This window comes from Esox lucius, chromosome 15 (genome assembly GCF_011004845.1).
Source record: "Esox lucius isolate fEsoLuc1 chromosome 15, fEsoLuc1.pri, whole genome shotgun sequence".
Taxonomy (NCBI): domain Eukaryota; kingdom Metazoa; phylum Chordata; class Actinopteri; order Esociformes; family Esocidae; genus Esox; species Esox lucius.
In genome coordinates, this window is record NC_047583.1 from 3756267 (window position 1) to 3783820 (window position 27554).

At 42.4% G+C, this 27554-nt stretch overlaps 1 protein-coding gene across 6 annotated transcripts; it reads right to left on the bottom strand.

Moving 5' to 3' along the window:
- Nucleotides 1–1110: 1110 nt before the first annotated feature.
- On the bottom strand, nucleotides 1111–27344 carry ppp2r5ca (protein phosphatase 2, regulatory subunit B', gamma a). 6 transcript variants are annotated; one of them, XM_020054076.3, is made up of 16 exons: nucleotides 27218–27344; nucleotides 26998–27066; nucleotides 24697–24850; nucleotides 11902–12101; nucleotides 10152–10262; nucleotides 9629–9721; nucleotides 9347–9477; nucleotides 9132–9191; nucleotides 8816–8924; nucleotides 8109–8186; nucleotides 7602–7772; nucleotides 6831–6958; nucleotides 6147–6248; nucleotides 5911–5983; nucleotides 5197–5235; nucleotides 4144–4248 (listed from the first exon to the last, which is right to left on the bottom strand). In XM_020054076.3, the coding sequence occupies exons 1-15, from the start codon at nucleotides 27242–27244 to the stop codon at nucleotides 5203–5205; spliced, it is 1539 nt and encodes a 512-aa protein (XP_019909635.2). In that variant the 5' UTR covers nucleotides 27245–27344; the 3' UTR covers nucleotides 4144–4248; nucleotides 5197–5202. The 6 variants fall into 6 exon arrangements, with proteins under 6 accessions (XP_034153230.1, XP_034153229.1, XP_034153231.1 ...); XM_020054077.3 differs by having other exon boundaries at nucleotides 4166–4248; nucleotides 5197–5239; XM_034297339.1 differs by lacking the exon at nucleotides 5197–5235 and having other exon boundaries at nucleotides 1111–4248; nucleotides 8109–8162; nucleotides 27218–27343.
- Between the last annotated feature and the right edge of the window lie 210 nt (nucleotides 27345–27554).

Genomic DNA, 27554 nt, shown 5'->3' on the forward strand with positions numbered 1-27554 from the left:
GAAAAAGAGGCTACAATTTGCACGAGCTCACCAAAATTGGACAGTTGAAGACTGGAAGAATGTTGCCTGGTCTGGTGAGTCTCGATCTCTGTTGAGACATTCAGATGGTGGAGTCAGAATTTGGCGTATTGTTTCTGACCATGTCCATCCCTTGATGACCACCATGTACCCATCCTCTGATGGCTACTTCCAGCAGGATAATGCACCATGTCACAAAGCTCGAATCATTTCAAATTGGTTTCTTGAACATGACAATGAGTTCACTGTACTGAAATGGCCCCCACAGTCACCAGATCTCAACCCAATAGAGCATCTTTGTGCTGTGGTCCCAGCTCTCTTCAGGTTATTGACCAGATCCTGCCGTGTAGTTCTGGGCTGATCCTTCACCTTCCTCATGATCATTGATGCCCCACAAAGTGAGATCTTGCATGGAGCCCCAGACTGAGGGAGACTTGACCGTCATCTTGAACTTCTTCCATTTTCTAATAATTGCGCCAACAGTTGTTGCCTTCTCACCAAGATGCTTGCCTATTGTCCTGTAGCCCATCCCAGCCTTGTGCAGGTCTACAGTTTTATCCCTGATGTCCTTACACAGCTCTCTGGTTTTGGCCATTGTGGAGAGGTAGGAGCCTGTTTGTGTGGACAGGTGTCTTTTTTACAGGTAACCAGTTCAAACAGGTGCAGTTAATACAGGTAATGAGTGGATAACAGGAGGGCTTCTTAAAGAAAAACTAACAGGTCTGTGAGAGCCGGAATTCTTACTGGTTGGTAGGTGATCAAATACTTAGGTCATGCAATAAAATGCAAATTAATGATTAATAAAAAAATCATACAATGTGATTTTGTGGATTTATGTTTTAGATTCCGTCTCTCGCAGTTGAAGTGTACCTATGATAAAAATGACAGGCCTCTACATGCTTTGTAAGTAGAAACACTGCCTATTTTGCAGGTTCATCAAATACTTGTTCTCCCCACTGTACATTTCTACAGCCATTGCTAAGGAATACCATTGTAGCTGTAACTATTACTCAGGCCAACATTACATGATTTAAAACAGCCAAAACTCCAAATAAGGGTTTTTAGAAAGTAAAAATGACTCCAGAATTGGTATATGGTTGAAAATATAAATTCAAATATTTTTATTAATTCTATATTGATGTACACCACTCGAGACTGTGATAAAAGCACACAGAAGGCTACGGACTGAAACCAAGTTACAGGTATTTGGAATATAAAAAAAAAAAAATTAAAACAGACTCAATATTTCTAATAATTTAGACAATTACAGGTAAAAGAAAGTATGTGCCACATTGACTTGTTGCTAATGATGTTTTTATTCTGTACATAGGACAATTTTGTACAAAATTAATCTAGATATAACACTACATAAAACAAAGTAAATCATATGTACAATATTAAATGAAGCCATATAGTACAGGTCACAGACAAAAGGACACTTGTCAAGTTATTATATTCTGGAAAGTACATGTTCAACTAAAAACCTGCAAAATTACGAGGTCAAGCAAATCATTTTGAAAAACAGTCAGCAAAATATTTTTTTCTCTGTGTATCTTGTCACACGGGTAATTCATCTGTCCCCAATTTAAAAAACTACAACAGTTTTAACACAAATAAAAAGCGAAGTGATAAAATCTCTAATCAATACAGTTATACCAAAGAAAATCAATTGGTTTAGGGCAAAAAATTTTTTTGGTGAGTGTCATTCTTCTAGGGGAAAAGACACTGGTCTAACATGGTAGTATAATTTACGCATTTCGCATTCTAGCAAATATTACTTATAAAGTCACCAAGTCAGACCTAGATATCAGTCCATTTTAGCATGGGCCCTATCCACTGGCAGCCACAATGTTAAAGCTTGCATTCAGACTGCCAGGTAGCGGGGCAAGACAAAACAGAATTCATTACAGGTCGGATACCCATGCTAGATTTGCAAGTTCAAACAATGGTACAACAGACAGCCACTAACATTTACAAGACGGCCAAAGCCATACTGGACTGGACCGCCTAATGACTGGAGAAGGCTGAAGACGTCGCACAAACAGAGCTTCATTGAAGATACACAAACGTCACAGTCTTCAGGAAGTGCTTTTCAGGCAGTTTCCTTCGCTTGTTACAGGAGTAGTCCACTTGCACAAGGGATCTCCGGTCTCTACCTCACATCAGCGTCAGCCTCTAGCGTTGCCACGCCGACCTGCCAGTGAATCACTATATTAATGGGAACGACACAAACGATGCTCACTGAGCCATCACTTTCGCTGTCCTGCTCACCGGGCAAATAATTTAATACTTCACCATTTGATAAAAGGCACTCTGATGTCTTTGACAAGAGATGTCTTAAGGAAGGTAAGAAATGTTTTCCCCGTTTCTCGCCTCGCACAAGACGAGTCCCAGTCCTTTCAGCTACGCGGCGAAGCAGACCAGCGTTTCTGGGAACTCACCGCAGAGAACATGGGGGCTGGAGTGAAGAGTGCCCAGGGCGTCCTGCAACGTGTGATACCATGGGTACCTCTGGAACGAACTGGGGACAATGCTTGACTAGCAACAGGCTCCCGAGCTGCGAGGACACGACTCGCGTTTCAGACAGACTACTCTGCAGTCCGTCGGCGGCATCGACATAAAAACTACCCCGCACCCCAAGTGACTACACGTTTTGACATCATGCGTAATTCTGTTACACCCCTCTTGATCGCAACCTCCTTAAAAAAAACGATGCCTACTTGTGGCCGGTTGTTGTGAATTAGGTTAAAAACGTTCCTAGATTGGTCACGTCACCAGGCGTTACCAGCTATGCCATGATTTCTAACCACATGTATCCTCAGGTAAAATTCACAATTGGATAAAGCGCCCCAAAAGCAGTGACAACTGTGGAAGTGTGTGTATAAATCCACATATGCATTAAGGACTGATTAGAAGTGACCAAGCGGTGCATTTTTGGTTGCGACAAACCAGGATTCAGACTAAAATAACTATGTTTTTTTTCTCTATAAAATAATAAAGTACCATTGTTTGAACTGTCAATGTTTCGGCGTGATCTGGCTCACATATTGCCACTGGACATCAATAATAGAGTATGAGAAAGGAAATAAGACAAAGTGTATGGCACAACTGTAGAGCGTGAAACATCCAGTGTCCACACAGAAACCACCCCCAACCCAAATCCTGTCACAACTCGTCAGAGTGGATCAGTCAATCCACAATATCTTGTTGCACTACGGCCTAACAAAAAATGCATTGTTAATAAATCAGCGTCTGTTACAGAGGGTTGTCTGTTACAGAGGGAGGTCTAGCGATCTAAACTGCTGACCCCAGCGCATATGTACGAGTTGGAAAGTGTTCATATCGGCCTACTGCCCTTTGACCCCACCCTTCCAAATACTACCTTTACAGTAAAAAAAAAAAAAATTATACAAGAATAAAACAAAAACAAAAAAAACAAGACTGCCCCACTCAAACAATACCTTTAAAAAAAAAGTCTGAGGCCAAAAATAAGCAAAGGCAAATGACCCAGTTGGTTTACCTAGCTAGTCGTCCTTGTTAAAAATCACACAGAGTGAAAACCACAGACAAAAAAAGAACACAGACGGTCTTGGCACTGGCAGATTTCCCTGGGAATAAATGAAAGAAAACTGGAGTTTGAACAAAGCAAATTATCCGGAAAGTAGATCCATTCATCATCTCTCTCCCTCCGTCCAGCCACTTCTTTCCTTGGTTTGGTTTCCCCTTGACCGGAAACCACAGAAGACACGAGCGGTCCCCCATTCAGTTTCTGCGCTGTTCGTTGTGCATTCCACCCAGTGGAGGGTCATTGGGGCTCGTCGAGTCACACGCGGGACAGAACCTGCCCGTTTTCATTCAAACAGTGATGACACAGCGTCTTAACGTAATAGGATTTCAGTGGAAAATGAGACAATGGGGGAGGGGGGGGGGGGGCGGCATTACCCCTCCTGAAAAGAAACACCTGAGAAAGCAGAAATTCGAGAGAGGGGAGGTCTACTGGCGACGGCGTGGAAACCAATGCCAGAGTGGGCCAGAGAATGAGGGTGGGGGCGAAGAGAACCTCCGAAGGGACTGGACAATAGAGGGGCAGACCTAGAGCCCATCTTGGGTTGTGATCATGTCGTCGGCGTGGCGATGGGTCTCCAAGGCTTTTGTGGTGTAGATGTCCTGAGGGAGATCCGACTTGTGCCATGCTATAGGCTGGTCGTTCCTCTGCTCTCTCGGGTGTAACTGCAGTAGCGGGAGGAGTGTTAGAGACAGTTAGGCTACATGGAGTAACACCTCAAAACAGCGAGTTGCATAGGTGTTCACCTCCCGCAGACATTATGGTATGGCTGTGACGGGCACAGGCTCAGGTGTAGTGTCAGATGTAAAAAAAAATATAAATAAAAAAGGAGACAGGGCGACAATAAACAACTGAAAATTTTATCACCACTGGAACTCATTGATACTAGGACACCACAAGGACAACAACTTTTCACATCACGTGTTTATAAACACTGAGCATGCTTATGAATAACGGCAGGGTTTGTTATTTTTTACACCAAGCCAGCCAAGCACCAAAAAACTAATTAAGAGTAAATGTTAGTGATAAGCTAGCAAGACTAACCCAGTGCCATTTAAACCCATGCAAGAGAGCCATGCAGAGACAGACGAAAACAAAAAGTACTTGATTCCAGTGACTCCAGTCCATAACTTCTATGGAGGTGCAGCGCCCATTTTCAGGAGAGACATCGGGGCCCATATATTCATAAAATGAATGATCTTAGATCAGTTTAAACCCTTTTGATCACAATGACTATGTACAGTGGTGGCCTGATCCTAGAACAGCATTCACGGACAGAAGTCACTGACATTTACCCAAGTAGCTTCTCTCGTTACGGGCTCTCTCAACCCCTGAACTCCTTCAGGGGCCAGGCGGACCATCGCGCTCCATCGCTATTGGAACACTGAGGCCAGTAGAATCAAACACAAACCACAAGGCAACGCAAGACGAAAAGAACGGAGAGAGAGACTTGAGTCGCATGCCAGGGAAGATGAACCAGAGAGAGGTTAGAGCACCACGAGCCACCGACGCCGGGGACGGCCAGTGACCCGGAGAGGGTGCGGTGAAGACACACTAATTAGCGGATTGTTAGTACCGCCGTAAAGAACAGATATCACAGTAGATTGGTTTACCTGATATTAGGACTCGTTTCCAACTTCCCTGCTAGCACACTACCTAGAACAGAACAACATATGTTGAACACAGTTGCCAGTGGGTCGTTCGGTTTTCCCTCACTGGGAACGAGAGGTCCATTCAGGGTGAAGTGCTGTGGCCTCAGGACCAGAATTCAATCATGTCATTGTGTGACCTATTATTTGGACCGGTTCCCAGCTCACAAACGCTTCAGAATAGCGCCGCTAGTATGTAGCTCTGTTAAGATACTGAGAATGAAGAAAAATAGCTCAGATGAAGTATGTAAACGTTTTTAGTTTCTTATTAATCCTACACAGTTCTTTCCTGGCAATAGTTCAAATTTAGATTGGAGTATATCTTTTTTTAATCCCCATTGACAAATTTTTCCAAAACACACAAAAAAAAGTCACTTAAGTGAACAGGTGACGCTGATTGGCCGTGGCACTCGACCAATGGCGTGATCAATCTCTTGACGTCGGCTGGTGACGCTCGTATCAGCGCAAGCGGAAAATTGAGAACATAAAAATATATAAAAAAAAAAAAAATAATAATAATAATAATAAAATCGGTCATGCTCGGCCTGGCAAACCAAAACAGTCCTCAGGGGAAAGGAAATTAAAAAACAACTCGCGGTCGAGAGGGCTCACATACGCTGGAACACACAGCCGCAGCGTGAGGGTCAGCGCAACGGCACACACGAGTCCTTCACTCACCTGTGGGTTGGATTTGGCGAGGTTCTCGATCTTAATCCAGGCCTCCTCCCGTTCTTTTGACTTGGCCTTCTCCCTGCAGGACCAGACAGACATCGACAGGTTACCACCTCAACGTACAGTTACGTTTGGAGAACGGCTAATCTGAATGGCGCCATCCAATCAGGAACCACCGTGTGTTTGTAGCTACATGACTTTAGGTGTGCTAACCTGACACGAGATTGTTTTTATATACGTACTTGTTTTTCTCAGCCCTGAACTGCTGCGTGCAGTCATCGAACAGCTTCTGGTTCATCTCCATGAAGAGCTTGAGAGCATTGTAGATCAGGCCATGGATGGTCCTGCACACACACACACACACACACACACACACACACACACAGAGGTGAGTCAGTCAGCAGTCATGTCTAAAAGGGCAGCCCTGTCCTCTAGGCCAAACCAAAATTAGATCCCAGGGAATGACTCAGAAGGACTGAACTAATGATGAGCTCCATGCCTTCAATAAAAGCACTTTCAAAACAGCATAAAATTGTTTGGGAATAGTTTGACAAACAGAGCCATGTTGAAAAAAAAAGAAGCCAGATGTCGGCTAAAATAAACACGCCGCCAGTGGACCTGGGTTCAACGAAGTACTGGAGGAAATCTCTCAAACATTTACAAGGTTTTGGATCTCCTCAAGTGTGCCTTTTTGCCACTGTTCTGTTGGGTCCAGGCCAGCTCAAGAAAGCCCCACCATCTCAATCAAGCGCAGCGGAATCATTTTTCAGAAGAACCTGAAGTCTGACCGGAAGTGCTGCACTGGGTTACGTTCACCAGGACGAACAGCCCAACGGAACAAAACCATAAAGATCATGTCCCCTGGGACAAGTCCAGGGAGTGCCTCCTGTCGGTGCTCGACCATCCAGGTGTTCAGAGGTACTCACTTGTTCCAGTGTGTCTTGGAGTTGCGGTAGAGTGCCGGGAACATGATGGGGAGGATCTTGGCGGCGTTGTCGCTGATCAGGCTCATGATGTACTCGTTGTTCCAGTAGTACAACGCCCTCTCCGCCACCTGCACAGTGACCACAAGCAGTGAGCGCCCTCTGTCACGCCTGCCAACTCAAAAAATGACACTTCTGGAGGCCGTGTGAGAACACTGAAGGGACACCATTCTTGCTCATAGACTACTTTGGAGGAAACAAATTAATCCTTTTTATTTTAATTTTTAAATGCGAGTGAACTAATTCGTTATAGCGGCGACAGGCCATATCACACGGGCAAACAGCTAGATTCAGCTTAGTACAGACTGTTGTTTCTATCTGTAGAGCCCCTGGAGGCTAAATGCTTGTACCTACCGCAGAAAACAAAAAAACATTGCTTTACAAGTAGCCAATTGTGTTGTATTAAAAACAAACTATGTGACATAACACACACCATTCTGAAAACAGGGACACTTCAACACATGCATTAAGTGGAAATATATCACCTATGAATATTTCCATTGAGCGACTTTCCTTTTTGGCAGCTGCTTAGTCAAATTTGCTCAGATTGCCTGATGTAGGTTTGTTACTGAAATGCATGTTGGGGCTAATGGGAAACACCCCACCCTATTACTCTGCATTGTTTGGGTTAAAGGGGGTGTGTCCACTCATGTCACGCGGTGTATATATAGGAGACTCAGAGGAGACCAATGAAAGGGTCAGCAGGTCAGTCACCTGGAAGTGTGGGCTGGACACACACTTGGCCAGCTGTCTGAACAGAGGCTCCATGACCTTGACGAACTCGGACGGCTCGATGACGTCCAGGATCTCCTCCAGCTCGTTGAGGAACATCACCTCTTTGGGACTGTGCGTCTTGGGCCAGTATTTCAGAAGAGCCATGACCACCTTGCAAACAGAACACGGAGTGAATTGGATCTCGACCAATAAAGCGCTCATTAACAATACTTGAAATAAACAAAACTTCTTATTTACACTTTAATGGTCACGTGAAAGTAAAATAAGGGGGAGTTTGTGCTGAAAAAGCAGGAAGGCTGGACTCGAGCCAGAGGTGTACTGGAGACAGTGGTCAAGACTGCCTCTGAGGTCTATAGGCAATAAACATCCCCAGCAAATCCTCATGAAAGCGGTCATAAAATGTAACCAGTCCGTTCCTATGGTAATAAACCATTTATAAAAACAAACGACTCACAAGGAAATGAGAGGATAGTTTCTGTGACTTACCGGTTCAGTGAGAGTGCTGTCCTTCTCTAGAAACTGCACCACACAGTAAGCCAGCTGCCGGAGGGAGGAAACGAGACGCTGAGGATGCGGGGCGATCCTATCAGTCTAACGGCGCTGACATTCACACCAACCGTAGTACCGAACAAATAACTGAAGCGGTGACGGCGGGTGTTTCTGGTAGGGTTTTTTTGTAATCATGGCTGACAGAACACAGTGAGGAACGTTCTCCCAGCTCGATGGAACAGACTCGGGCCGGTTCACAAAGACTCCTCTGATTAGGACCTCCGTCTCCATAGGGACTCTGGCTTGTGAAAGCCAGGTATTTGATTACTGGTAGCAGACGGTGCTCTGTGTTAACCGTCCCTGACACTGTCCCCTGCTAGCCAGCCGCCATCATTTGCACATTAACGTAGTGTGAAACTGCCAAAACTTTCAGAGTAGTGCAGATTTTCATTCACTTTATTCAAGCTTATGTACTAAGAATCGTGCCTGTTCTGCAATCTCAACGTTTGGTAACGCTTCACCCTTTTGAACAGACCTCTGGCAGCCTGGTTGATGGAGTTGCCAAAACAACCGCCAGAGCAAAAGGTCATGTTCGTTAGGGCCCACATTTTAAAATATCATTTAATAGAGAAATTACAGCACATTCCCTCACTGGGCAGGTGCAAATGTTCCAACTACACATGACAGACACAAGAAAGGCTTACCTGTGGATGGTAGACACTAAGTGATTTGACTTTGTGCAAAGGCAACAGGACCTTTAAAAGGAAAATCTTGTGCTCCTCTTTTAGTGGTAAGGCAAACCCATTTATTATACTGTGAAAAAGAAAAAGAAAAAGAGCTAAGCCCTGTAGGACAATGACTGAAATTTAAATAATTTCAACACAATTCAGCAATTCAGCCAAATTAATATTGAAGAGATATGCAATAAATGTGAGCTAAGAAATGTTTGATTTTCTCAAAGAAATGAGACTTGACACAAGTCTAGAACAGCCATTCCAACTCCAACGCAAGACAGCATACCTTCCGAGGATCTCCAGTAATTCTGCTATTCCATTATGGTGTTCAGTCTCATAGATAAACCTGTCAAAACAGAGAAAAAATTCATCATCCAACCAAACAGTCAATACATAGTAGTGGCACACAAAAAAAAAAAACTAAAGACCACACTAACTTACAATCTTTAGCGGTAGACTTGATTTGTTATGATATCGGTTCACCATCAGATTCAAACTCACCTATAAAATATATTGTTGATGTGTTTTCTGATGTAGGCCCGTAGGCCCAGGAACTTTCCATATATCCTGTGGAGAGTGGTTTTAAGGAAATCCCTCTCCCGTGGGTCTTCGCTGTCAAACAGATCTAGAAGCTGAGGACGCATAACAGAAACCCCCATTAGATTCCATAACACCATGGACAAGATCGGACACAGAGAGGAAGGCCATTTGTAAACATCAGCCTTTCTTGGCAAATCAAAACCATGTTAAATTGTGAGGCTTTCCATTTTACTGTGCGCTCACCTGCATCACAAATTTCTGGTCTATGTACTTCTTTGCTATATTGGGCTGAAAGTCGGGAGATTCTAAAAACCGAAGGAAAAATTCGTAGACAAGCTGGGGAAAAAAAAGAAATGTTTTGTTAAAATGCATAGGATTAACATAGCCCTTCCTCACAAAAACACAATCAGATATGTTTCCTTAGATTATGTGTTTCAGAATCAGGAATTTGGTCAATAAGTCCTGTAAATTAGCCATTATGACCAACTGCGCTCTTTTGATCCAAACCAGGAGCTAGAGAACGTAAAAAGGCACGTGGTGCCTTGATAAGACGCTTTAACTACAAAGCACCGTTTAATCACGAAGCACAATCTTCCTTAAGAGGCAGGGCTTTAAGTTCATTAGGACACACATCGGAAAATGCTACACAAGAGAAAACCAAAAAAGCCCCAGAGGCTCAATCCAGTGTCAATCCATTCCCTTTCATGCAGTGCCAAATGAACAAGACCCAGACAGCCTTAGCTGGGTCACCAGACACCCACAGTACCTGCAGGTGGGGCCAGGCTGCCTCCAGCGTCGGCTCGTCCTCCTCCGGGTCGAACTCGGCCCCTGTGGGGTTGGACGACGGAGGCAACGTTCTGAACATGTTCACCGCAAACTGAAATGGGGGGGAAGCAAGTAAGAGTGCATTCAGTTTCAACATATCACCCCTCCCCCTGGGAAAAAGGCAAGTACAATATTATAACATTTCGGCAACAGTTCTGTTTTGCAACCAATGAAACGCTGACGCTTCTCTCTTTGATGTACTTACGCTTCCATTTTTTAAAACTGATGGATTGGGTCTGTGGTACCAAATTGGAACAAGTAAATAAGTCGTAACAATCCAGTCTGAGACTTGGGCAGATATCCATAGATGTGTAATGTGCGTGCATAATGCAGAAATGGAGTCTCGATCATCTGTCACCCATGAAATGCTGTGTTTGAAAGTAATTTTGCTGACATATCAGCACAGGCATGACATAGCACATCTTTCTAAGGGGCCTTGCAAGTCAATAAAGATACACGAGAAATAACAATTTGACATGTGACGTTAGACTGCTGAACTTGATTTGACTCCAAGATGTCACTAATTCTTGAACATCTTCATTCTCTTTTTATGTAATGGTTATGAAACCTGAACGATGATTGGCTGGTAGCAGTGATGAGACATCTCTTTCTACTGCTCCAATACCACTCAATATCATCTGTTAAAGTCTTCAAACAGGGCCTTCATCAGAATCTACTTCGCCAGGTCAAGCCCAATTTCACAGCTTTTGTTTAACCATAGTCTGTTATCGCACTTCTCTCCGAAAACATCAACTGACTTAGTGTGTGGGCTATTTCCAGTAAAGACTGATCATGGGACAGTACAGGTAGCCTGAGGAATAGAAAATGTTCATCCCTGTTGTTTGCAGACCCAAATTCAAGACCAGATTTGGCTATTCAGAGAAAAAAATAAATAAATTTTTGCTATTCATTCAGAGGCAAGTTTTTAATTAACTTTAAAATTATTCTCTCATTAGCGTCTTTGCTAACTATGTAAGCTTTGATGTATGAAAGAGAAACTTCAAAGTGGATCTGGGTTGGGGGGGGCTGATGGAAGGATGAGGAGGAAGAGTAAAGTGAAGTCTAGAGGGCTCAGACAGAGCATTAGATCCTGACTGAATGGGAGGCTTGGATATTTAAAAAGTCTTGCTAGGTAAATGCATACATCCTTGCCTAATGTATACCACAATGAGCTTTCACATTAAAAACCACAACACGCTAATGTGATAGGTCAATGTTTTTTTAAAGGGTGGGAGGGTTGAGATATCAATCTCTCATCAACATTTTTGGGTTGTTTATTTTCTCTGTTGACTGAAAAAGTATTGACCCCTTCCTGGACGGAAACATCTGCATGTTTTACACCATGACTTTCTGAATTTTATCTCCTCAAATTATGCAATTAGGCACAATCAGGTGTAGTACATGGCCAATAAACCACAGCTAAGAGGTGTTCTTAGGCAGGACACATTACAGACCGCTTCAATTCTTAATAGTATAAATGTAAACATTTTAAATATTTCGAGGAACAGTTGAGGTCGTTATAAAGTCGCAAAATCTCGGGGAAACTGTCCAGATCGATGAAAAGTAACAAATTCTGGGCGCACGCCAACACTATCCAGCCAGGGCTACCGAACACACCAAGACGACCCAGCCAGAGTTACCAAACACTCCTTAGCAGGCTGTCCCCTCTCTGCCTGTCTGCTGACACTCACCATGTGCACCACCTCTGGGTAGATGGGTTCTGTGATGACGTTCCTGTTGTGGGTGATGTATTCCACCATCTCGCTGAGCGCCGCCCGCTTCACCTCCTTCCATTTCAGGTCACTTAGCGGGTCCGACAGGAAGTCAAAGAGCACGCAGCACTGACGCAACTTCTGCACGAACAGCTTCTCCTGCTCTGCCGGAGCACAGTCTGAGAGAGGGAGGAAAGTACATTTATCAGGGTTCAGTAAATTACTTTTGTAATTACATTTGACCCTGAAGAAACCAGAGGGGAGCAATGATCCATCTACAGGACAATTAAACAGATCAATCCTCCACAGATATTGCAGTTTATATATACAGCTCCGGATGAAATGAAGAGACCGCCGCACCTTCTTCTTTCCTTTCCAAAAAAGTCGAAAGGGAAAGTTTTGAGTGAGGAACAGAAGGGTTAAATTTGCGGTGGTCTCTTCATTTTAACCCTTCGGTTCCTCACTCAAAACCTTCCCTTTTGACTTTTTTGGAAAGGAAAGAAAAAGGTGCGGCGGTCTCTTCATTTTTTCCAGAGCTGTACATTGATGACCCTAACATCCTTTCAGGGACTGTAAAATAAACTAGATTCATTTTATCCGGCATGTCAAAGAGAAAACAGGCATCTATAGAAAATAAACAAACCTGGAAGGTTGAAAAATGTTCACGCTTAAGGCCAGCATTATATTGAAATCATATTTGAATTCAAACTTTCAGGCTAATAGAAATTGTTTTTCTATTATACAGGCTATCGGTAGATCAACTAAGTAACCATTGAAAATCTTCTTTATTGAAGAATTTCATCTCAAAGAGGTGGTAAAAAACACAGTACAAACAGTAAAATTGGGTCACACAAGCAATGAAGGGCATAGAGATATATGCACAATACAGACGCATAATCAACTCATTACCACTTTAATACAATCTGGAAGAAGCAATAACTCCAGACACAGGAATTGGTGGTGATGGGTGTTTTGTAAAAGCACTTTGTGACCATTGCTTTATAAATACATTTGATTGGTTGAGTTTACTTAATATTAATCAATGACCATACAAGGCTAATATAAATTCAAGATGTAATAGGTTAACCTAAGGTCAGAAAAACTTGGGACTGTCGGGAAGAGATCTTCGATGTCCCAAAACAATGGCATTGGGTTTATTAACTGCTACATTATACAACCGAAACCTGCCTGCTCCTTTCAATTCAAGATATTGTCTAGAATACCAATTATAAAAACAAAGGCTAAAGAGACAGGCCATTGAATCTCGGGCCTCGGCAAACTGCAAAAAAAAAAAATTTGGATCATCTGTTCTGGGTACTGTCCATGGGTGGCTAGTTTTTGAAGTCAAGTCCGGGAGCAGTTATTATGTCATAATACCAGGGCATGGTTGAGCACGCTGGCCATGTTTCTGAGGGATCAAAGTACAGGGACCACACTCAATAGGAAGATGTATTGTGGCCTTGGGTACAAGGGGATTATTTTTGGCTGCAGTGTTCCATATGGGGAGGTTTCAGTTCCTTTTGAGGTGCAAAAGCAGAATCCAGAAATATATTGCAAGGGGAAATGGCTAGATGGGTTGATATTTAAAAAGACAGAGGGTGGGAACTGATGGGGTTGAGTAGACGGATCGACTGCTGTTTGTGAAAGTGACTCAGTCGTATGAGGCGGGCACATAAACTATAGATGGCTGTAAGATTCGGGAGGGGGGGGGGTACATTTGAAAAAGTAGGGAACAGAGGTGATGCAAGACCAAATATCAATGCTGGTCTATAAAAATACAGGGCAACATGTGAAGATTTTATATCACTAAAGAACCTAATACAGTCCTGAAGCAGAGAACAAAAAAGAAAAACAAAATGCAAAACCAGTAACAAAGTACCCATTCTGGTTTTCACCCAGTTAAAAAGTGCATCTTTCAAAACGGACACCAGATGTGCATGTTATGGTTAATTACACAAACATGTTTTTTTGCCTGAAACAGATATTGCCTTAGTAGCCACAATAGGGATGTGTTGAATGCAGCCAATCACTCCAAGATTTTTTTGTAACCTATTTTGGGGGGAGGGGGGGGGTTCTTCTTTCCCAGCCACCAAAAAAGGGAGGTCTGACAGGGGATTAGAAGAGAGAGGTGAATTCATTAAAATATTCTAAAATATGTGGAGTAGGTCAGCCGCAAAAAAAAAAAAAGTGAAACGCCATTACTTCCAGTAGGCTTTTATACAGAATTTAAGAACTTCCTGTTTCCACCACAGTAACAAAATACTCTGAGAATATAGACATCCTTGCAGAATGACGTCTCCCAGTAAAGAACAACACAGTGAATGAAAACAACGCAGGAGGGGAGGGGGTACATGGAGGGCAATAGGTGTCACCTACGCAGCACCGGGCACTTACGGCGTTGACAGCACCGTCTATTACCCAACGAGCCGCGGTCCGGGCCAGGGCGCGGTGTCCGTTCTTTCACACAGACCTGTCACACTGTTACATGGAAAACTGAAAAACGTGCGTGCGTACGTTACTAGGCAACAGTCCGGCCCCGGTGTGGCCCAGGAAGGGCAAAGCCTTAGTCATCTCCAAGTATAGGTGGCATGTGTTTAAAGCAGGCAGAGGTGCAGTGCTGGTAGTACTCGTGTTCTTTGCACAGGCTCAGCAAAGGGGCCTTAGAAAAACGTACATTGTTGCTACTTCAAAGTTAAAAGCAATAAGTAAGAACCTCCGGTTTCACCCATCCAATCATATATAGATCTGCGTTTACGACACGGAAACAGACAGAATGGCATCCAATTGAACTTCTGGTTAGTATTTGTACTGTTCAATGACGATAAAGTTGAATCTAATAAGACCAACTGGCACAATAGGCCTACTGTAGGCACATTTATAACATCCAAAAATATAGTATGTCTATATTTTGGGGATAGGTAGGCAATCAGTACATTTTCATTAACGTTTTAAATTGATAACAGCCTAGTTTGTGATTGTGAACTTCACCTTATGCTGCTCAGTTCTCTTAATATGGGCTAAGACTATTTTTCTAAATTAAGTTGGGACCATACAAAGGTCTTTCACATGCTTTTATTACAAAGTTGTTTCTTTGTCAACTTCAACTGGATCAGGCTGCAGTAAAGCACCTAGGCTAAGGAAAAAGCAACTTGTCAAGCAATCTGAAACATAATACAGACTGATATGCAGAAAAAAGTAGTAACATCCCAAAACTAATTTTATAACAAGTCTCTGTGATGCCTTTTCAATGGAAAGAACATATATACATTTGCCTGGCATGTAAGCCACATTTAGGAGAACCCAAGTAAAACTAAGGCAAGTAAGAGGACAGACGGGAACATTTGAAAGATATCCTGACAGCCAATATGGATTCTGAGTGGAGGGTCTCTCTCTCAATAATATCTGCAATAATGTCTTTGCAGTTGCAAGACTCAGTGCATTTCACTTTTGTCATTAATGCTGTGGCGTGTGTATCGTGTGACGTTTGTGCGCACAATTTGGTGTTTTTCCCAATGTGTCCAGTAGAGGGAAACATTACAAACCAATGGAAATGATAAAAACTTAATGTACTTAACATTGTCGCACCTATAACAAAAAAGTGCTTGAAATAACTACATTTGCTGCATTCTATGGGTACATAAAACGTTAAATAAAAGGATAGGCTATACATAAAATGCAACAAACATTAGGGACGACCAGCTCTTTTCTTACTTACAAGTTGTCAGGCTGTGTAAAATAATTGAATCATTCACCAATTTATCGTGTGAATTACCTATACTAATGTCCCTAAGCATGTGTGCCAAATTTCCATCAGTGAATTAAACATATGAGAAGATTCTGCCTATTACACAATCACCATGTAGTGGACATCATTGTTCTTAATGTGCTTAATGTTGAGGCTCGTTACTGTTAGCAACATGTACACAAATGTTTAACAATATTAATTTCATTGAGTGGTTTTATACATTCATGTGCCAGACCACACTCATGAGTGTACTGGTCAATGTTATGCTATTGGTCAGCGGTTACGTACTGGTCTAAAATGTTAAGTTGAAACCTTTGTCTGCCTCAGGGTGATCAGTCAGTAAGGGCCACTGGAGGGGAGTTAAGTGCTTATTTTTTATTAGCCCAATAATTGCTGACTTTTCCCAAAATGGTGGCCCATTTTAGTCCAACCTATTAGCGTGAGGAGGGACCAATGGACAAAGTCTTGGAATGGACTAAATGAATCCGGGCAAGATCAGACGGACCCTCCCACAGACAGGGCCACCTTCACATTAAGGCTATGTGTAAAGCTCTGGTCCCTTAGTAATAACAGCCGGGGTCTTCATTCATGCCGACGCACCGTTTATTGGCATGATGCCCATGCGCCTTACCTCCCGTACCACGCCCGCTCGAAGACTGTTCCAATTACACAACTCTCCCGAGGTAAAGTCTCCGCACGTAGGCCCAAGATGTCCTCCGTAACGGGTTGTGTACATGAGAAAGGCGCAGTGTTTTGGTTGTGGTGTTTATTTTTACCCTGATGTGACTACTAGACCACTACAGGGTCACAGGAGGCAGCCTTGCCCATAAAGTATTATTGCCATGGCGTGACAAATGCAGAAGTACGCCGCACAAGGGATCTACTCAATGCAGCTTCAGTGGAAGCCGATGTGGGTTTGGTCTGAAGTGTGTTACCATGGCTCGAAAAACACATCACCACCTCCAAAAGAAGATCAGTAATGATTAGCTAAACCCTTTGATGTGACCGAATTAAATGTAGCCGCAGTATAATGTTAACTAGCTAGTTAAGGTCACTGAATTTCTGCTGGCTAATGTTAGCGTCAACAGCCACTCCCAATCAACTTTCCTAGCCAATGACAACAACAGTGATCAGCCCTCCGTTCACCTTCCGGTCAAAAGTAAGACTGCGGTGTCTAGGGAATGTAAAGCCTCATTCACATTATAGCGCCGGTCGTTTAGGGAGCTAATTTCCACTCGTGCACAGGAACCACATGAGCAAGCTGCCAGTAAGTAACAGCACACTCTTACAGGTGTTCTTGCCAAGTAGTTACGTACCGGCAGATGGATCAGAACCTGCTGTCGGACGGTACTACCCACAGTGCCGGCGGGTTTAGGGTTAGAAAAGGGAATTGGCAAGTAATCGGGCCCTAATCATTACAACATGCATCCAATTCACGCAACCTCGACCCGCTACTGGTTGGAAAACCTCAGTCAGTAGAGAGCGCAAGACTGATCATCTCAGAGATCGCATTAATTTCTGGATATTGCAGAGAATGTGACCTTTGCATTCAAGAGTTGAAATGTATTGCTTCAGAACATAATGAAACGGGTTTCATTAGGTTGTTGTCCTCAGCTTGTTTCTGTAACTTTGTAGCAAGTCAAGCAAGCCTTGTAAAAAAAAAGCAAGGAGGCTAGACATAAAATTCCATATAGATGCAGGACTTGTCAAATATGGCTTAATCCAAGTAATAAAGTGTTATTCAAAGTTGGGGAAAAAAATCAAGAACATTTAGATCACTGTTTATAAAAAGGCACAGATTTCATAATATAATCACTTCTGTTCTTCCACACAAATTAAAAAGCATCCCATAAACATTCTTGCTTATTTGACATTCAATATGAAATAATAAAGCCACATAAGTAAGCCCAGACATATCTTCAGACTTTGAAAGCAATATTCTTCCCTTCAGACAAATCCTTTTTATAGCCAGAGATTGTTTCTTTTCTAATACTTACTTAGTGTTCCCAAGATAAGTAACTGTCTTTTACATGGATATTAGAGAATAATGGCAAACCACAATCTTTTTCACTTATTTTTGTTCAAACCAAGACCAAATGCATTAATAAAAAGTAAGATTGACATTTAAGGTCTTGTTAACCTTCCGCTCTAACTACTGCAGGGAATACATTTCAGGGATTTTTGTAGGTGGGATCGAAACATGCACCTGTGTTGCTCACCAATGAAAACATTTTGCTCATTGAATTCTCCTCCCACAGCACATTATGTTGTGAATCAGGATTGGCCAGTTAGCAAAACCTGAATGTATACGTAAGTAGATGGCACTAATGTTCCGTATATAGTAACGAGTAATGTCCAGCATTTCACTAGTAATGCTCTGAATTGGGGGAAAAGGCCACTTAACATTGTGCCAACGTTTGCACTACTAATGGATTCACTTCCGTTGCTGTATTTTGACAGTTGCCAACTGCAAACATTTGTGTGACATCAAAGTGTTATTCATATTTATGAGGATTAAGTGCCTGCCTGTAGCATCGGCTCGAAATGGCCACAGACGCAGAAAATCGGTCCTAGTTCAGTATAGCTTTCAGGCCCTTCAGGTGCAGTTGGAATCCGAGGAATTATTTAGGCAGTATCATCCAAGAACGGACAAATAATTATCTTTAAAACACCCTTCTTAACAAGAGAAGTACAAAGTTGTGTGGCTGATAAAAGATATGGCGAAACTGGGAACTCTCGTCTTAAATTAAAACTTGCTGCTGCTTTCAACTTGACCAATCCCCTCCAATTAGTTCCAATGACTTAAATAGCGCTCTTCCAAAATTAGGTGTGTGTCCATTTTCATTCCTGAAGCTTTTTTCGAGGCGCATAACCTTACCTGTCCTATCTTCTATTTCATTAAACCCGAGGTCAACACATTTTGTCCAACTCTTCAGAAAGTATCTGTTGGGCTAGCAACATCATTGCCTCTAGCAACCAGAGGATTAGCCCGAGTTTCAGGTGCGTGTCTAGGCACGGACAACATCTGACAAGATGTAGAAGCACTGTTAGCCATTGTGAATATCTTTGTATTGCATCTGGGTTAACCTTGAAAAAAAATCCATACGGCATTGTTCTTGCACAGTGAGAAATAAATACATTTGCAATCACCAGACTAAAATGGCCAATTATAGTGCCTATTTCAAAGATTCACCTTGAACACAGTGCACAGGAAAATGGTAAAAATTACAGACCCCAACCTTCTTGTTATTTTGACATACTTTGGCTTCACTGAAACAACACAGTTTGAAAAATGTTTGCGCCATCCGTTTTGCAACAGAGATTTCGAACAAGGGTTTGAAAAACAAGGGTCTTCAGATTCCACTCTGTTGTGGACTGTTTTCATTTAGATGAATGACAATCAAGCACAATGGCATTCAAATATTATACCTGAATGTGGCTTTAGGCACCAAGAATTGATAAAACAAAAATCTGTTTGAGTACAGGCTAGTCTAAAACTTCACAGACAAACCTTTTGGCTGTTTATTTCAGGACTAAAACAGAAAAAGCAAGGAGCTCCTTTTTTGACAGGTCACTAAAAAAGTCAAGGTCTCAGAGTAGGTACATGTAAAGCCTGCCTCTGGCACATTAAAAATACACAATTGCATTTTCAACTGTAATTTTACATTTTAGTTGTGTCTTGCTCTCAGACTAATACATCTAAAGCCTTTTCAAAAACTTGTATCCTATAATAATAGCAAGAACGAGCCTCCAATGTTTTACAAGGAGACAAGGAAGTGTACTTAACTCTTCATGTAAAACGAGCTGTCACACAGCACCAGGGGTGTTTTGTTGACTGTAATTCACAGTTAAATCAGTGACACCCCACATTATTAATCTTATTTTACAGAGTACTGTGATGGCACTTGGGTCACCTTTTCAGACAAAAGCCATTTCTGGATGCTATTGCCTCAACGCGCTGCTTAGCCTAGCCTGTAGTGTATCGAATGTGCCATCCGTTAGCATATTGACTATGCTACTGAACAATAGCACTGACTCGTAGTTTGCTGTTCGATAGGAGTTAATACCACGCTTTTGCCCCCATTTAGAGATGGCAACCTCTCCTTCGCTGGAAGGAGAAAGACGGGAAAAGGGCGGGGAGGCAGAGGGGGAATGCCGCAGCAAAGGGAGTCAGTCAGTCTACACGCTCCGGCCAGCGCCTGCCCAGCTGAGCTGCTGGAGTGTGACATAAACGGGCCATGGCCTAATAACGAACACAGGCACTGGCTGTCCTAACCTAATTGTTTTAAGCCCTCGTCTCACTCAAATACAGAATAAAAACCTTTCCCTGGGCTATGACCTCACTTCCTTTTACATCACCGGGCTGTGCGGGGGATGGGCAGAGAGAGCGAGAGGGAGGGTAGTAAAACGAGCTTTTTTTTTTTGCACTGTCTTTTCTTGGAGCTTTGCATGCAATCCCGAAGAAAAACCTTCCCCGATGAGGACACAATAAAAACCCTTTCCAAGCACCAATCCTTTTAAACAAAAACCCCAAACCTAACATTTTGATCTTAGTGACAAACCAGCCAAGATCCAACTGAGAACGGAACAGAGACATAAATGCTGTTTCTCACCTCCCCGGCATAAAAAGGAACAATGGTTCTTACGTACCTCTGAAGTGCATAAGAGCCACCGGCTGGAAAGGCCCGTTGGAATTAGGTGCATCCACAACCATTCTGATTCCAGGTTTATTGCATGTCAACATCTAAACTCGACCAGGAAGGCAATCCACTTAAGGCAAGGAACCGGACTCCATTTTAGCACAAAAGCAGATCAGAAAATGAAGCTCTTTGCTGCTGGAGGGAACTGGCTAGTTAGTGATGTCAGCGGAAAGGTGGGAGCCGATTAGCTGAGCTTGGCATCACTGAGTGACGTATGCACGAAGCTGTGAATTGTGTATGGTGATTGGTGGAGGAAGATCATGGATGGGACTTGCAGATATATGTTGGGCCTTATTGGTCTGTGACTGTTCAGTGCTCCTTCAAGCTAAATCCTACTTTCAAGCAGAGCCCAATAAGTACACTTCAATTGTAGACTACTAAAAATGTTTAAAAAAAATAAAACTCAAGCCAACACCCACAACACATTTTTAGTAGTGTAAAAAAAAAAGAGGGTCTAATCGTTCGTAAGGGGAAAAAATAAATTATTGGACCTTTGAAATTATGGAACTATTGTGGTGTCAGTGAGTATAAGTGAGGAAATATTAATAATAAAAAATATTGTATTAATTATATATATACACACACACACACACACACACACACACACACACACACACACACACACACACACACACACACACACACACACACACAACTTGTTACAGTGGAGAACATAATTTACATGTAATCTAACTGTCCATAGCATTCCTGTATATTCGAGAATATGTCGTTATCCCAGGGAACCTATACTATTGCCATACTTCTTGATTTATTCAACGATGATTTCTTCACATGCAGCGATGCACTTATCGACTGTATTTTCCAGACAGTCACATATATTTCTGAACAATCTGATGTTCATTTACAATCAAGTACATCTTTCGAAGAAATGCATTCGTTTTAAATTAACAAGTAGCCTACACGTAAACAAACCGATCAAAATGATCAGAGCAGCGGCCGTGTGGAGCGAGGGTACAGTTGAGGGGGAAAAATGCATGTTCAAAATGTATTGTCTTGGAGGCCGAGCTCTTCACTATAAAGTGTCAATAAATACATTCAATATCCACGGCAGCTTTAAGGGCAACCCTGAGAAGGCTGCTTAAGTTTCTGCTAGTTATGTTAGTCCTTCATACATTTTTTTAAAAAATTAAATCAAGGATGAGATGGGAAATCTAGGGGCAAACGAAATGAAATATTTCTAGGTGAAAATCTACACACTGTCCCACCACGAGAAATTGTTGTGGCTGAAGTTCAGTCTTTAACCAACAGATGGCACCAGAGACCCCACAAGGAGGGCGTGATCCTGACCAGTTGAAGGCCACTACATAGACAAGAGCCATAATTCAGGTCTCTGTCAATTGTAACTGCAAGCCATTGTTATAGTCTATATTCTCTATGGCAGTACCTCGCCTCCAAAGCAACATATACCTCTGAACATTCAGACATCCCTGCACCTGGCTATTAACTTTCAGTGTGTTTGTAATGTTTGTCTATAATCTGAAATTAAAATGTTATGGTCTGTTTTATCCAACTGAAAAGGTTTAAGGGCAAGACAAGCAACAGTACCACTGTCACACGTCAATCAAAATCTGTATATTTCGGTACTGATATTGCAAACATTAGACAGAGTAACGAAAGTAGCATATGGTGTATCACATTCTTTCCCAATGCGCATGTTCGTCCCAATCTGAGTCAAAGGCCTGGAGCATTAAGACTAATTTTAAGACTTTAAAAATAGACACCTTACAATGCCACCACAAATGCCCAAATCCCTTTACAATTCATCCCCAAGTCCCAATTTCAGCTGCCAATAGTTTATATAACTTTTAAGTTGGCCAAAGCAAGTTAATAACATCTAGGGCCAGTTTTACAGACACAGATTAAGCCCCGCCCTGGACTACACTTTCTATTTCAATAGAGACTCTCCATTGAGACTTATCTGTTTAGTCCATGACTAGGCTTAATCAGTACGCGGAACCGGCTCATATGAGATTTATTAGGCCAATCAAGCTGCCTCGCTTAGGACTCAAACAACAGATCTGTCGCCTTACAGGCTCTGGGCTTTGATTCTGGTTGAAAACATGTAAGGAGATACTGTAGATATATTTTTATGTACTCTATCTACAATACACAGGTATGACCCGGTTTCCAGGACAACTGCCTACTCTCACAGTTCCGTTAGTAAGCCATTGACAGCTACTGACATATGGATAAGTTACGATTTACTTCTATGCTGGCAAAAAATGCCTTATTAAATATTCAAAAAGTATTAAAAAGATCTGCATTCTGTCCACAGTAAACAGTGAGGCAGTGGTAGTGTATTGGTTTATTCCACCCGAGCTCCCAACGGTATCAGTGTTTGTCAGTGTTTGTGATTTGTGGGATCGTATTAAAAGGCCAACTTGCTCAGACATGCTCCGGTTGCTCCCACCTCCACCTTTGGGTTACCGCCAACGAATCGAATGCCTTTTTGGGTGGGTACAAAAAGACCTGGTCTCCTTGCATTCAGGTGTGTATTGTCTTGCCAGTTCACTGCTCATCTATAAGACGTAAGCCGTGCTAGTGCTGCTGGATCAGTAGGAAGAGACAAACCGGGTGAGACAAACAAGGGGTTATTTTTAAATGATCCACACTTGCATAGGCTACCACTCAAGATCCAATGCCAATAAGTACACTGCATTCAAAGAAGAACTCTAGATATGTGTGAGGAACCAAGCATTGTTCAAGCACTGTTTAAGCAATGCTTAGTCACTGTTCAAGCATGGCTAAATGTTAAACCTTGCCTTGTTGGTAGCATACGACTAACATATACCTTCCTCTGGATAGCAATATCCTTGTTTTTTCAGACAGTCAATAACTGAGTTTGTGGTGGTGGAAAGATGAAGAGAGAGTGCTTTAGGGTCGTTTTTCCAAAAGCCACATAACCCCAGGTCTTGTATGTAACGTCCCATGTAAATAAAGTAACCATGAAGGATTGATGTGAATGTGTGAACCTCAACCCCTGCCTCATCTGGAGCATCAAGCAGGTAAACAAAACAGCTCTCTCACAGCAGCGCCTTCATAATCCTTACATAAGGCATGAGACGCCGGAATGACTCTTCAAATGACCTTCACTTGGTCCTCGCCCCATCTATTTTGTGAGCATCTAGAAAGAACGCATAATGCTTGTTCCCCATTGCTGGGCGTTGGAGGATAACATGAAATGAAAGGTTACTTCATCCAGGTACTTCTGCTCTCTTAAATAAGACAACGGTGTTAAAAATGTACACCTCATTTTATACCATGATGAGAAAAAAATAAATGAAGACTAATGATAGGATGAGTTCAGGGAGTGTCTATTTCTCATGTTAATTATTTCAAAGAACATCTCTTGACCAAAGCAGCACTGATGGGGATAAGAGAGTCTGATATCCGAAGTACATGTCTGCTCTCCATCCTACAAACCTCTAAGGGAGGAGTGTCAACAATGTGATTTGGGAGGCATGGCTACGTGTTTATCACCAGGGGCCACTGGAGGTGGTCCGGGATTTTACATTTAAATTAAATGAAAAATATTTTTCCTTCCAGAACAACAACAGTGTTCATGTTATAATTGTGGGCAGCTTTATATTAGCTTTTCTATAATAATAATAATAATAATAAAACACACATAACATCTCTTATGAAATGTACTAACTTTAAGCTGCAATAGGGGGAAAAAAAGTCGAGTCAATCCGCAAACGGGTCCAGCAGAGTTTCTGACTGTGATTCAGAGGAAGGTAAGACGTATGTTAACTTGCTATGGAAAAGGAGGCACCTGATCCTGGATCAGCACTCTCTCTAACCCTGATGATTTCCTTATGACATTTTCACTCTTTTCTGGGAGGCGGGTGGGGGCGGGGTCAAATGACCTGTCTGTAATCTACGCCCCTGGTAATCCCGGACGATATCTCTTTCTTCGAGACTTGAGATACAGTGGAGTGCACATGATTCGCTTTTGGAAATAAACACGAACTGCTCACCGCTGGGTCTTAAATTCCGTAGCATGCTGATTCCTGAAGGTTAAAAAGCTGGCTACAAGAATCCTTGGAGCCTATGAATTGTTAATATGACCTCCTCTGATCTTAATTGCTCAGAAATAAAAGGTGGTATGCTAGCTTCACACATATGCTTACCGATAAACACAGAACAGGCCAGTCCTTGGGACATGTCGAGATTGACTGTACAGCAATAAACTAAGAGAATACGACAAAACCCGACCCCGTGTCAACTCTGACTCTATTCATCCTTCGGGGGCACATTGGAAGTGGGAGTTTGTTTTTGGAAGCAACCCTCTCGAGACAGGTGTACCTTTAATGGCAGGCAGCGTATGCAGCTCCCTGTTGACGCTGATGGGGAAGACCGAAGCACTTAGTCTCCTGTCCTTCCTGGCTGCGGTGTTGGAGCCGTGTTTCACCCTCAATAGCTGGGCGGTGGGCGGCTGCACGCTCTTCTTATTAGCACCCTGTGGAAACAGGAGGAGGGAAGCGAGGGTTCCCGTTACTGGCTGGCAGTTCCAACCCAAGGAGACCAGGGATCACAATTACCTAAATTGCGCGCTGGCGGGAGGGGGTCACGGATGACGTGGAGAAGTGGTTAAGCGTCATGTTCCTCTTCCGAATCAGATCAGGTTTTTCCTCTCCGAGGGAACCAGATCAAGCTGTGTGTGTTTGAGTGTGTGTGTGTGTGTTTGTGTGTGTGTGTGTTGTATCTGTTGACAGGATGTGTGTTGCCTTACACAGAGATGATGATCAGACTGTGTATGTGTGGTTGTCCTCATCCTTTATGTTGCCAGTCATATTAACATGGCAATATAGAAATCCTACCTCTAATTCTAGAGCATATTTCCTCTTAACAGTGGGACTAGGCTCATCTTTACAGTTATGTTGTTTCTCAACAAAAACAGTCAAGTTCGAATTAATTGCACATGATGATCACAAAATACCGTATGAAGTAAATTATCAATTTCTTTGTCTGCATTCATGGACTGCCCTAGACACTAGGCCTTTGTGGTTTCCGAGATGCATCAAAAATCTCATCTATATGAGGCTTTTCATTCTGTCAACCCGCTCACAACACATGCAATCACGGCAAAATGGAAGGAGGAACATCTTTAGACCCAGAAATTCCCATTTCTAGACATTAGGAGATATTGAAATGTCTTCAAGACGTCTGGTTGTCACCCCCGCTCACCTGTTTTACCTCTCATGTGAGAGAAAGGTGAAAATGCTTCCCTCACCCCTGAGCATGCCCTTTCCTGATTGGTCGGCTGGCTTCACTCATGCACTCCCAAGGGGCATAAACGGGTCTTTAAAGTGTGGATCTTTTTTCATGTTCTCTTCAGCATTATTCTGGTGAGGGTTAGGGTTCCTCTTTTCGCACTACCCAGGAGGCTGTCATCTCTCTCTCATAGGAGCTTGCTGTCATTAAGCCACAAGACCGACTTCTTGTTTTCAGGGACTCCCTCACACCAGGCATTGATTTTAGGTCCTGCACAGGTTACACTGCTCAAAAACAGAAATACATTGAATGTTCGCTAATTCTTCAGCCTTGTGGCGAATGTCAAAATCTTGAAGGGAGAAGGGTCCTCTGCTTTACTCTGCATCCTGTCTTTGGCACGACTGCTGGTCTGGAATATTTGGTGTTCTCTTAGACATCCAGGCAGATGATTGTTTAAATTGTTTAAAGCCATTTATCTGAGCAGTGAATGTTTATTTCTTCAAACTCCGAGAGAAACACTAATACAGGGAAACAGTAACCAAAAAATATTGCCTTATGTACATATTGAGGTCAAAAGCCCTTTGTCTTTTTGTGGGTTGTCTTCCTTTACCCATGGGTGATGGTTGTAAAATGTATGGTACGTGCATTTGAAAGATTTCTGCGAATTATTTTGACACCTGTGTTACTTAAATAATTTTCAGTGACAAATGTTATGTTTATATTTTAGTTGTGTATTTGTAATATTTATTTTATACAGTAATTGCAGACTTGACTGTAAATATTTATTAAGTCTAAACAAATGCCATGGTACTCTAGAACTGAACGAATAAACTGCAAGCAGCCAGGCCAGACTGTCAAGTTCCAGTCAATATCTGACAGTCAATCAATGCACACTGACAGTGTATTCAAAAACACTTACAATGCATAAACCAAATATTGATTAGCAGATTTTCTAGGAACTCTAGTGCATATGGGTCTAACAGAGACACAGAGAATTAGAATACTTCGGCACAAGATGGACAATAGGGCTCCATTCAGGAAGCACGTTAACTGTGGTTTGAAGAAGCCTGAAGCTACAGAAAAGCTAAAGGCCAAAAGAGGATTCCTGACATCTCTCATTAGGCCTATTTGCTCTTTCCTCTAACCCCAAATTAACCGCAAATAAAGTAATCTATTCCATTACAGCTTCCAGGAAACTGCTGTCGTATAAAGAAGACCCTCGGAATCTTCAGGCTTCAATAAGAATAAATTGAAATCATATATAAATATATGAATAAAAAGTTAATTGTGTGATGGGTAAGTGTGGGACTACAGAAATGTAGACCTACATTTTAGATTGCTGTGAATTATGGGGGATAATCCAGAAAAGAAGAACCTGTGACTGCTTCCTACCTCATTGTCAGAGGTGGAATGGCCATTTTTGTGTCCAGATTTGCTTGATTTTCCCGATTTGGAAGATTCCTATATGAAATAAACAGTGTTAGTGTCAGTGGGCCCTGTTGATAGAAAGACAGATGATAGAGACACCCATTCAGTAAGTAATCATTATTTATTCATGCTGCAAATCGTAATAGTTGTGTAGGTTGTTATCTACGTAAGTCTAACTACTCACCTTATCTTTTTTCCCTTTATTCGGCATTTTCCGTCAAGGAGTCGGAACCCCCACGTCCTCCAGAAAAGTCCGTTCGCTCACAGAAGTGGCCCATAAAGTATGGTCTTGTACGCCAGAGTACGATACACCTCTCTTTGGGCTCATCGGTCTACAGAGGTTTGATTCGTTGATATCAGTCATGTGACATTTAAGTCCCTCCACAAACAAACACATCTCCACCTCATTGACCGATCCTACACCACCTTGTCAGCTCGATTGTGAGTGTAAGACAGACAGACAGACAGACAGACAGACAGTGTGATTGGCTACATCAAGTTGATCTCTTTTAAAACGAAAA

Coding starts and splice junctions, on each gene's coding strand:
- ppp2r5ca (XM_034297338.1), bottom strand. CDS start 27,244: ATGCCGAATAAAGGGAAAAAAGATAAG. Junction 9,722..10,151: donor CAGCCTGGCCCCACCTGCAG/GTACTGTGGGTG, acceptor TTTTTTCCCCAG/CTTGTCTACGAATTTTTCCT. Junction 9,192..9,346: donor ATCAACAATATATTTTATAG/GTGAGTTTGAAT, acceptor CTGTTTTGACAG/GTTTATCTATGAGACTGAAC.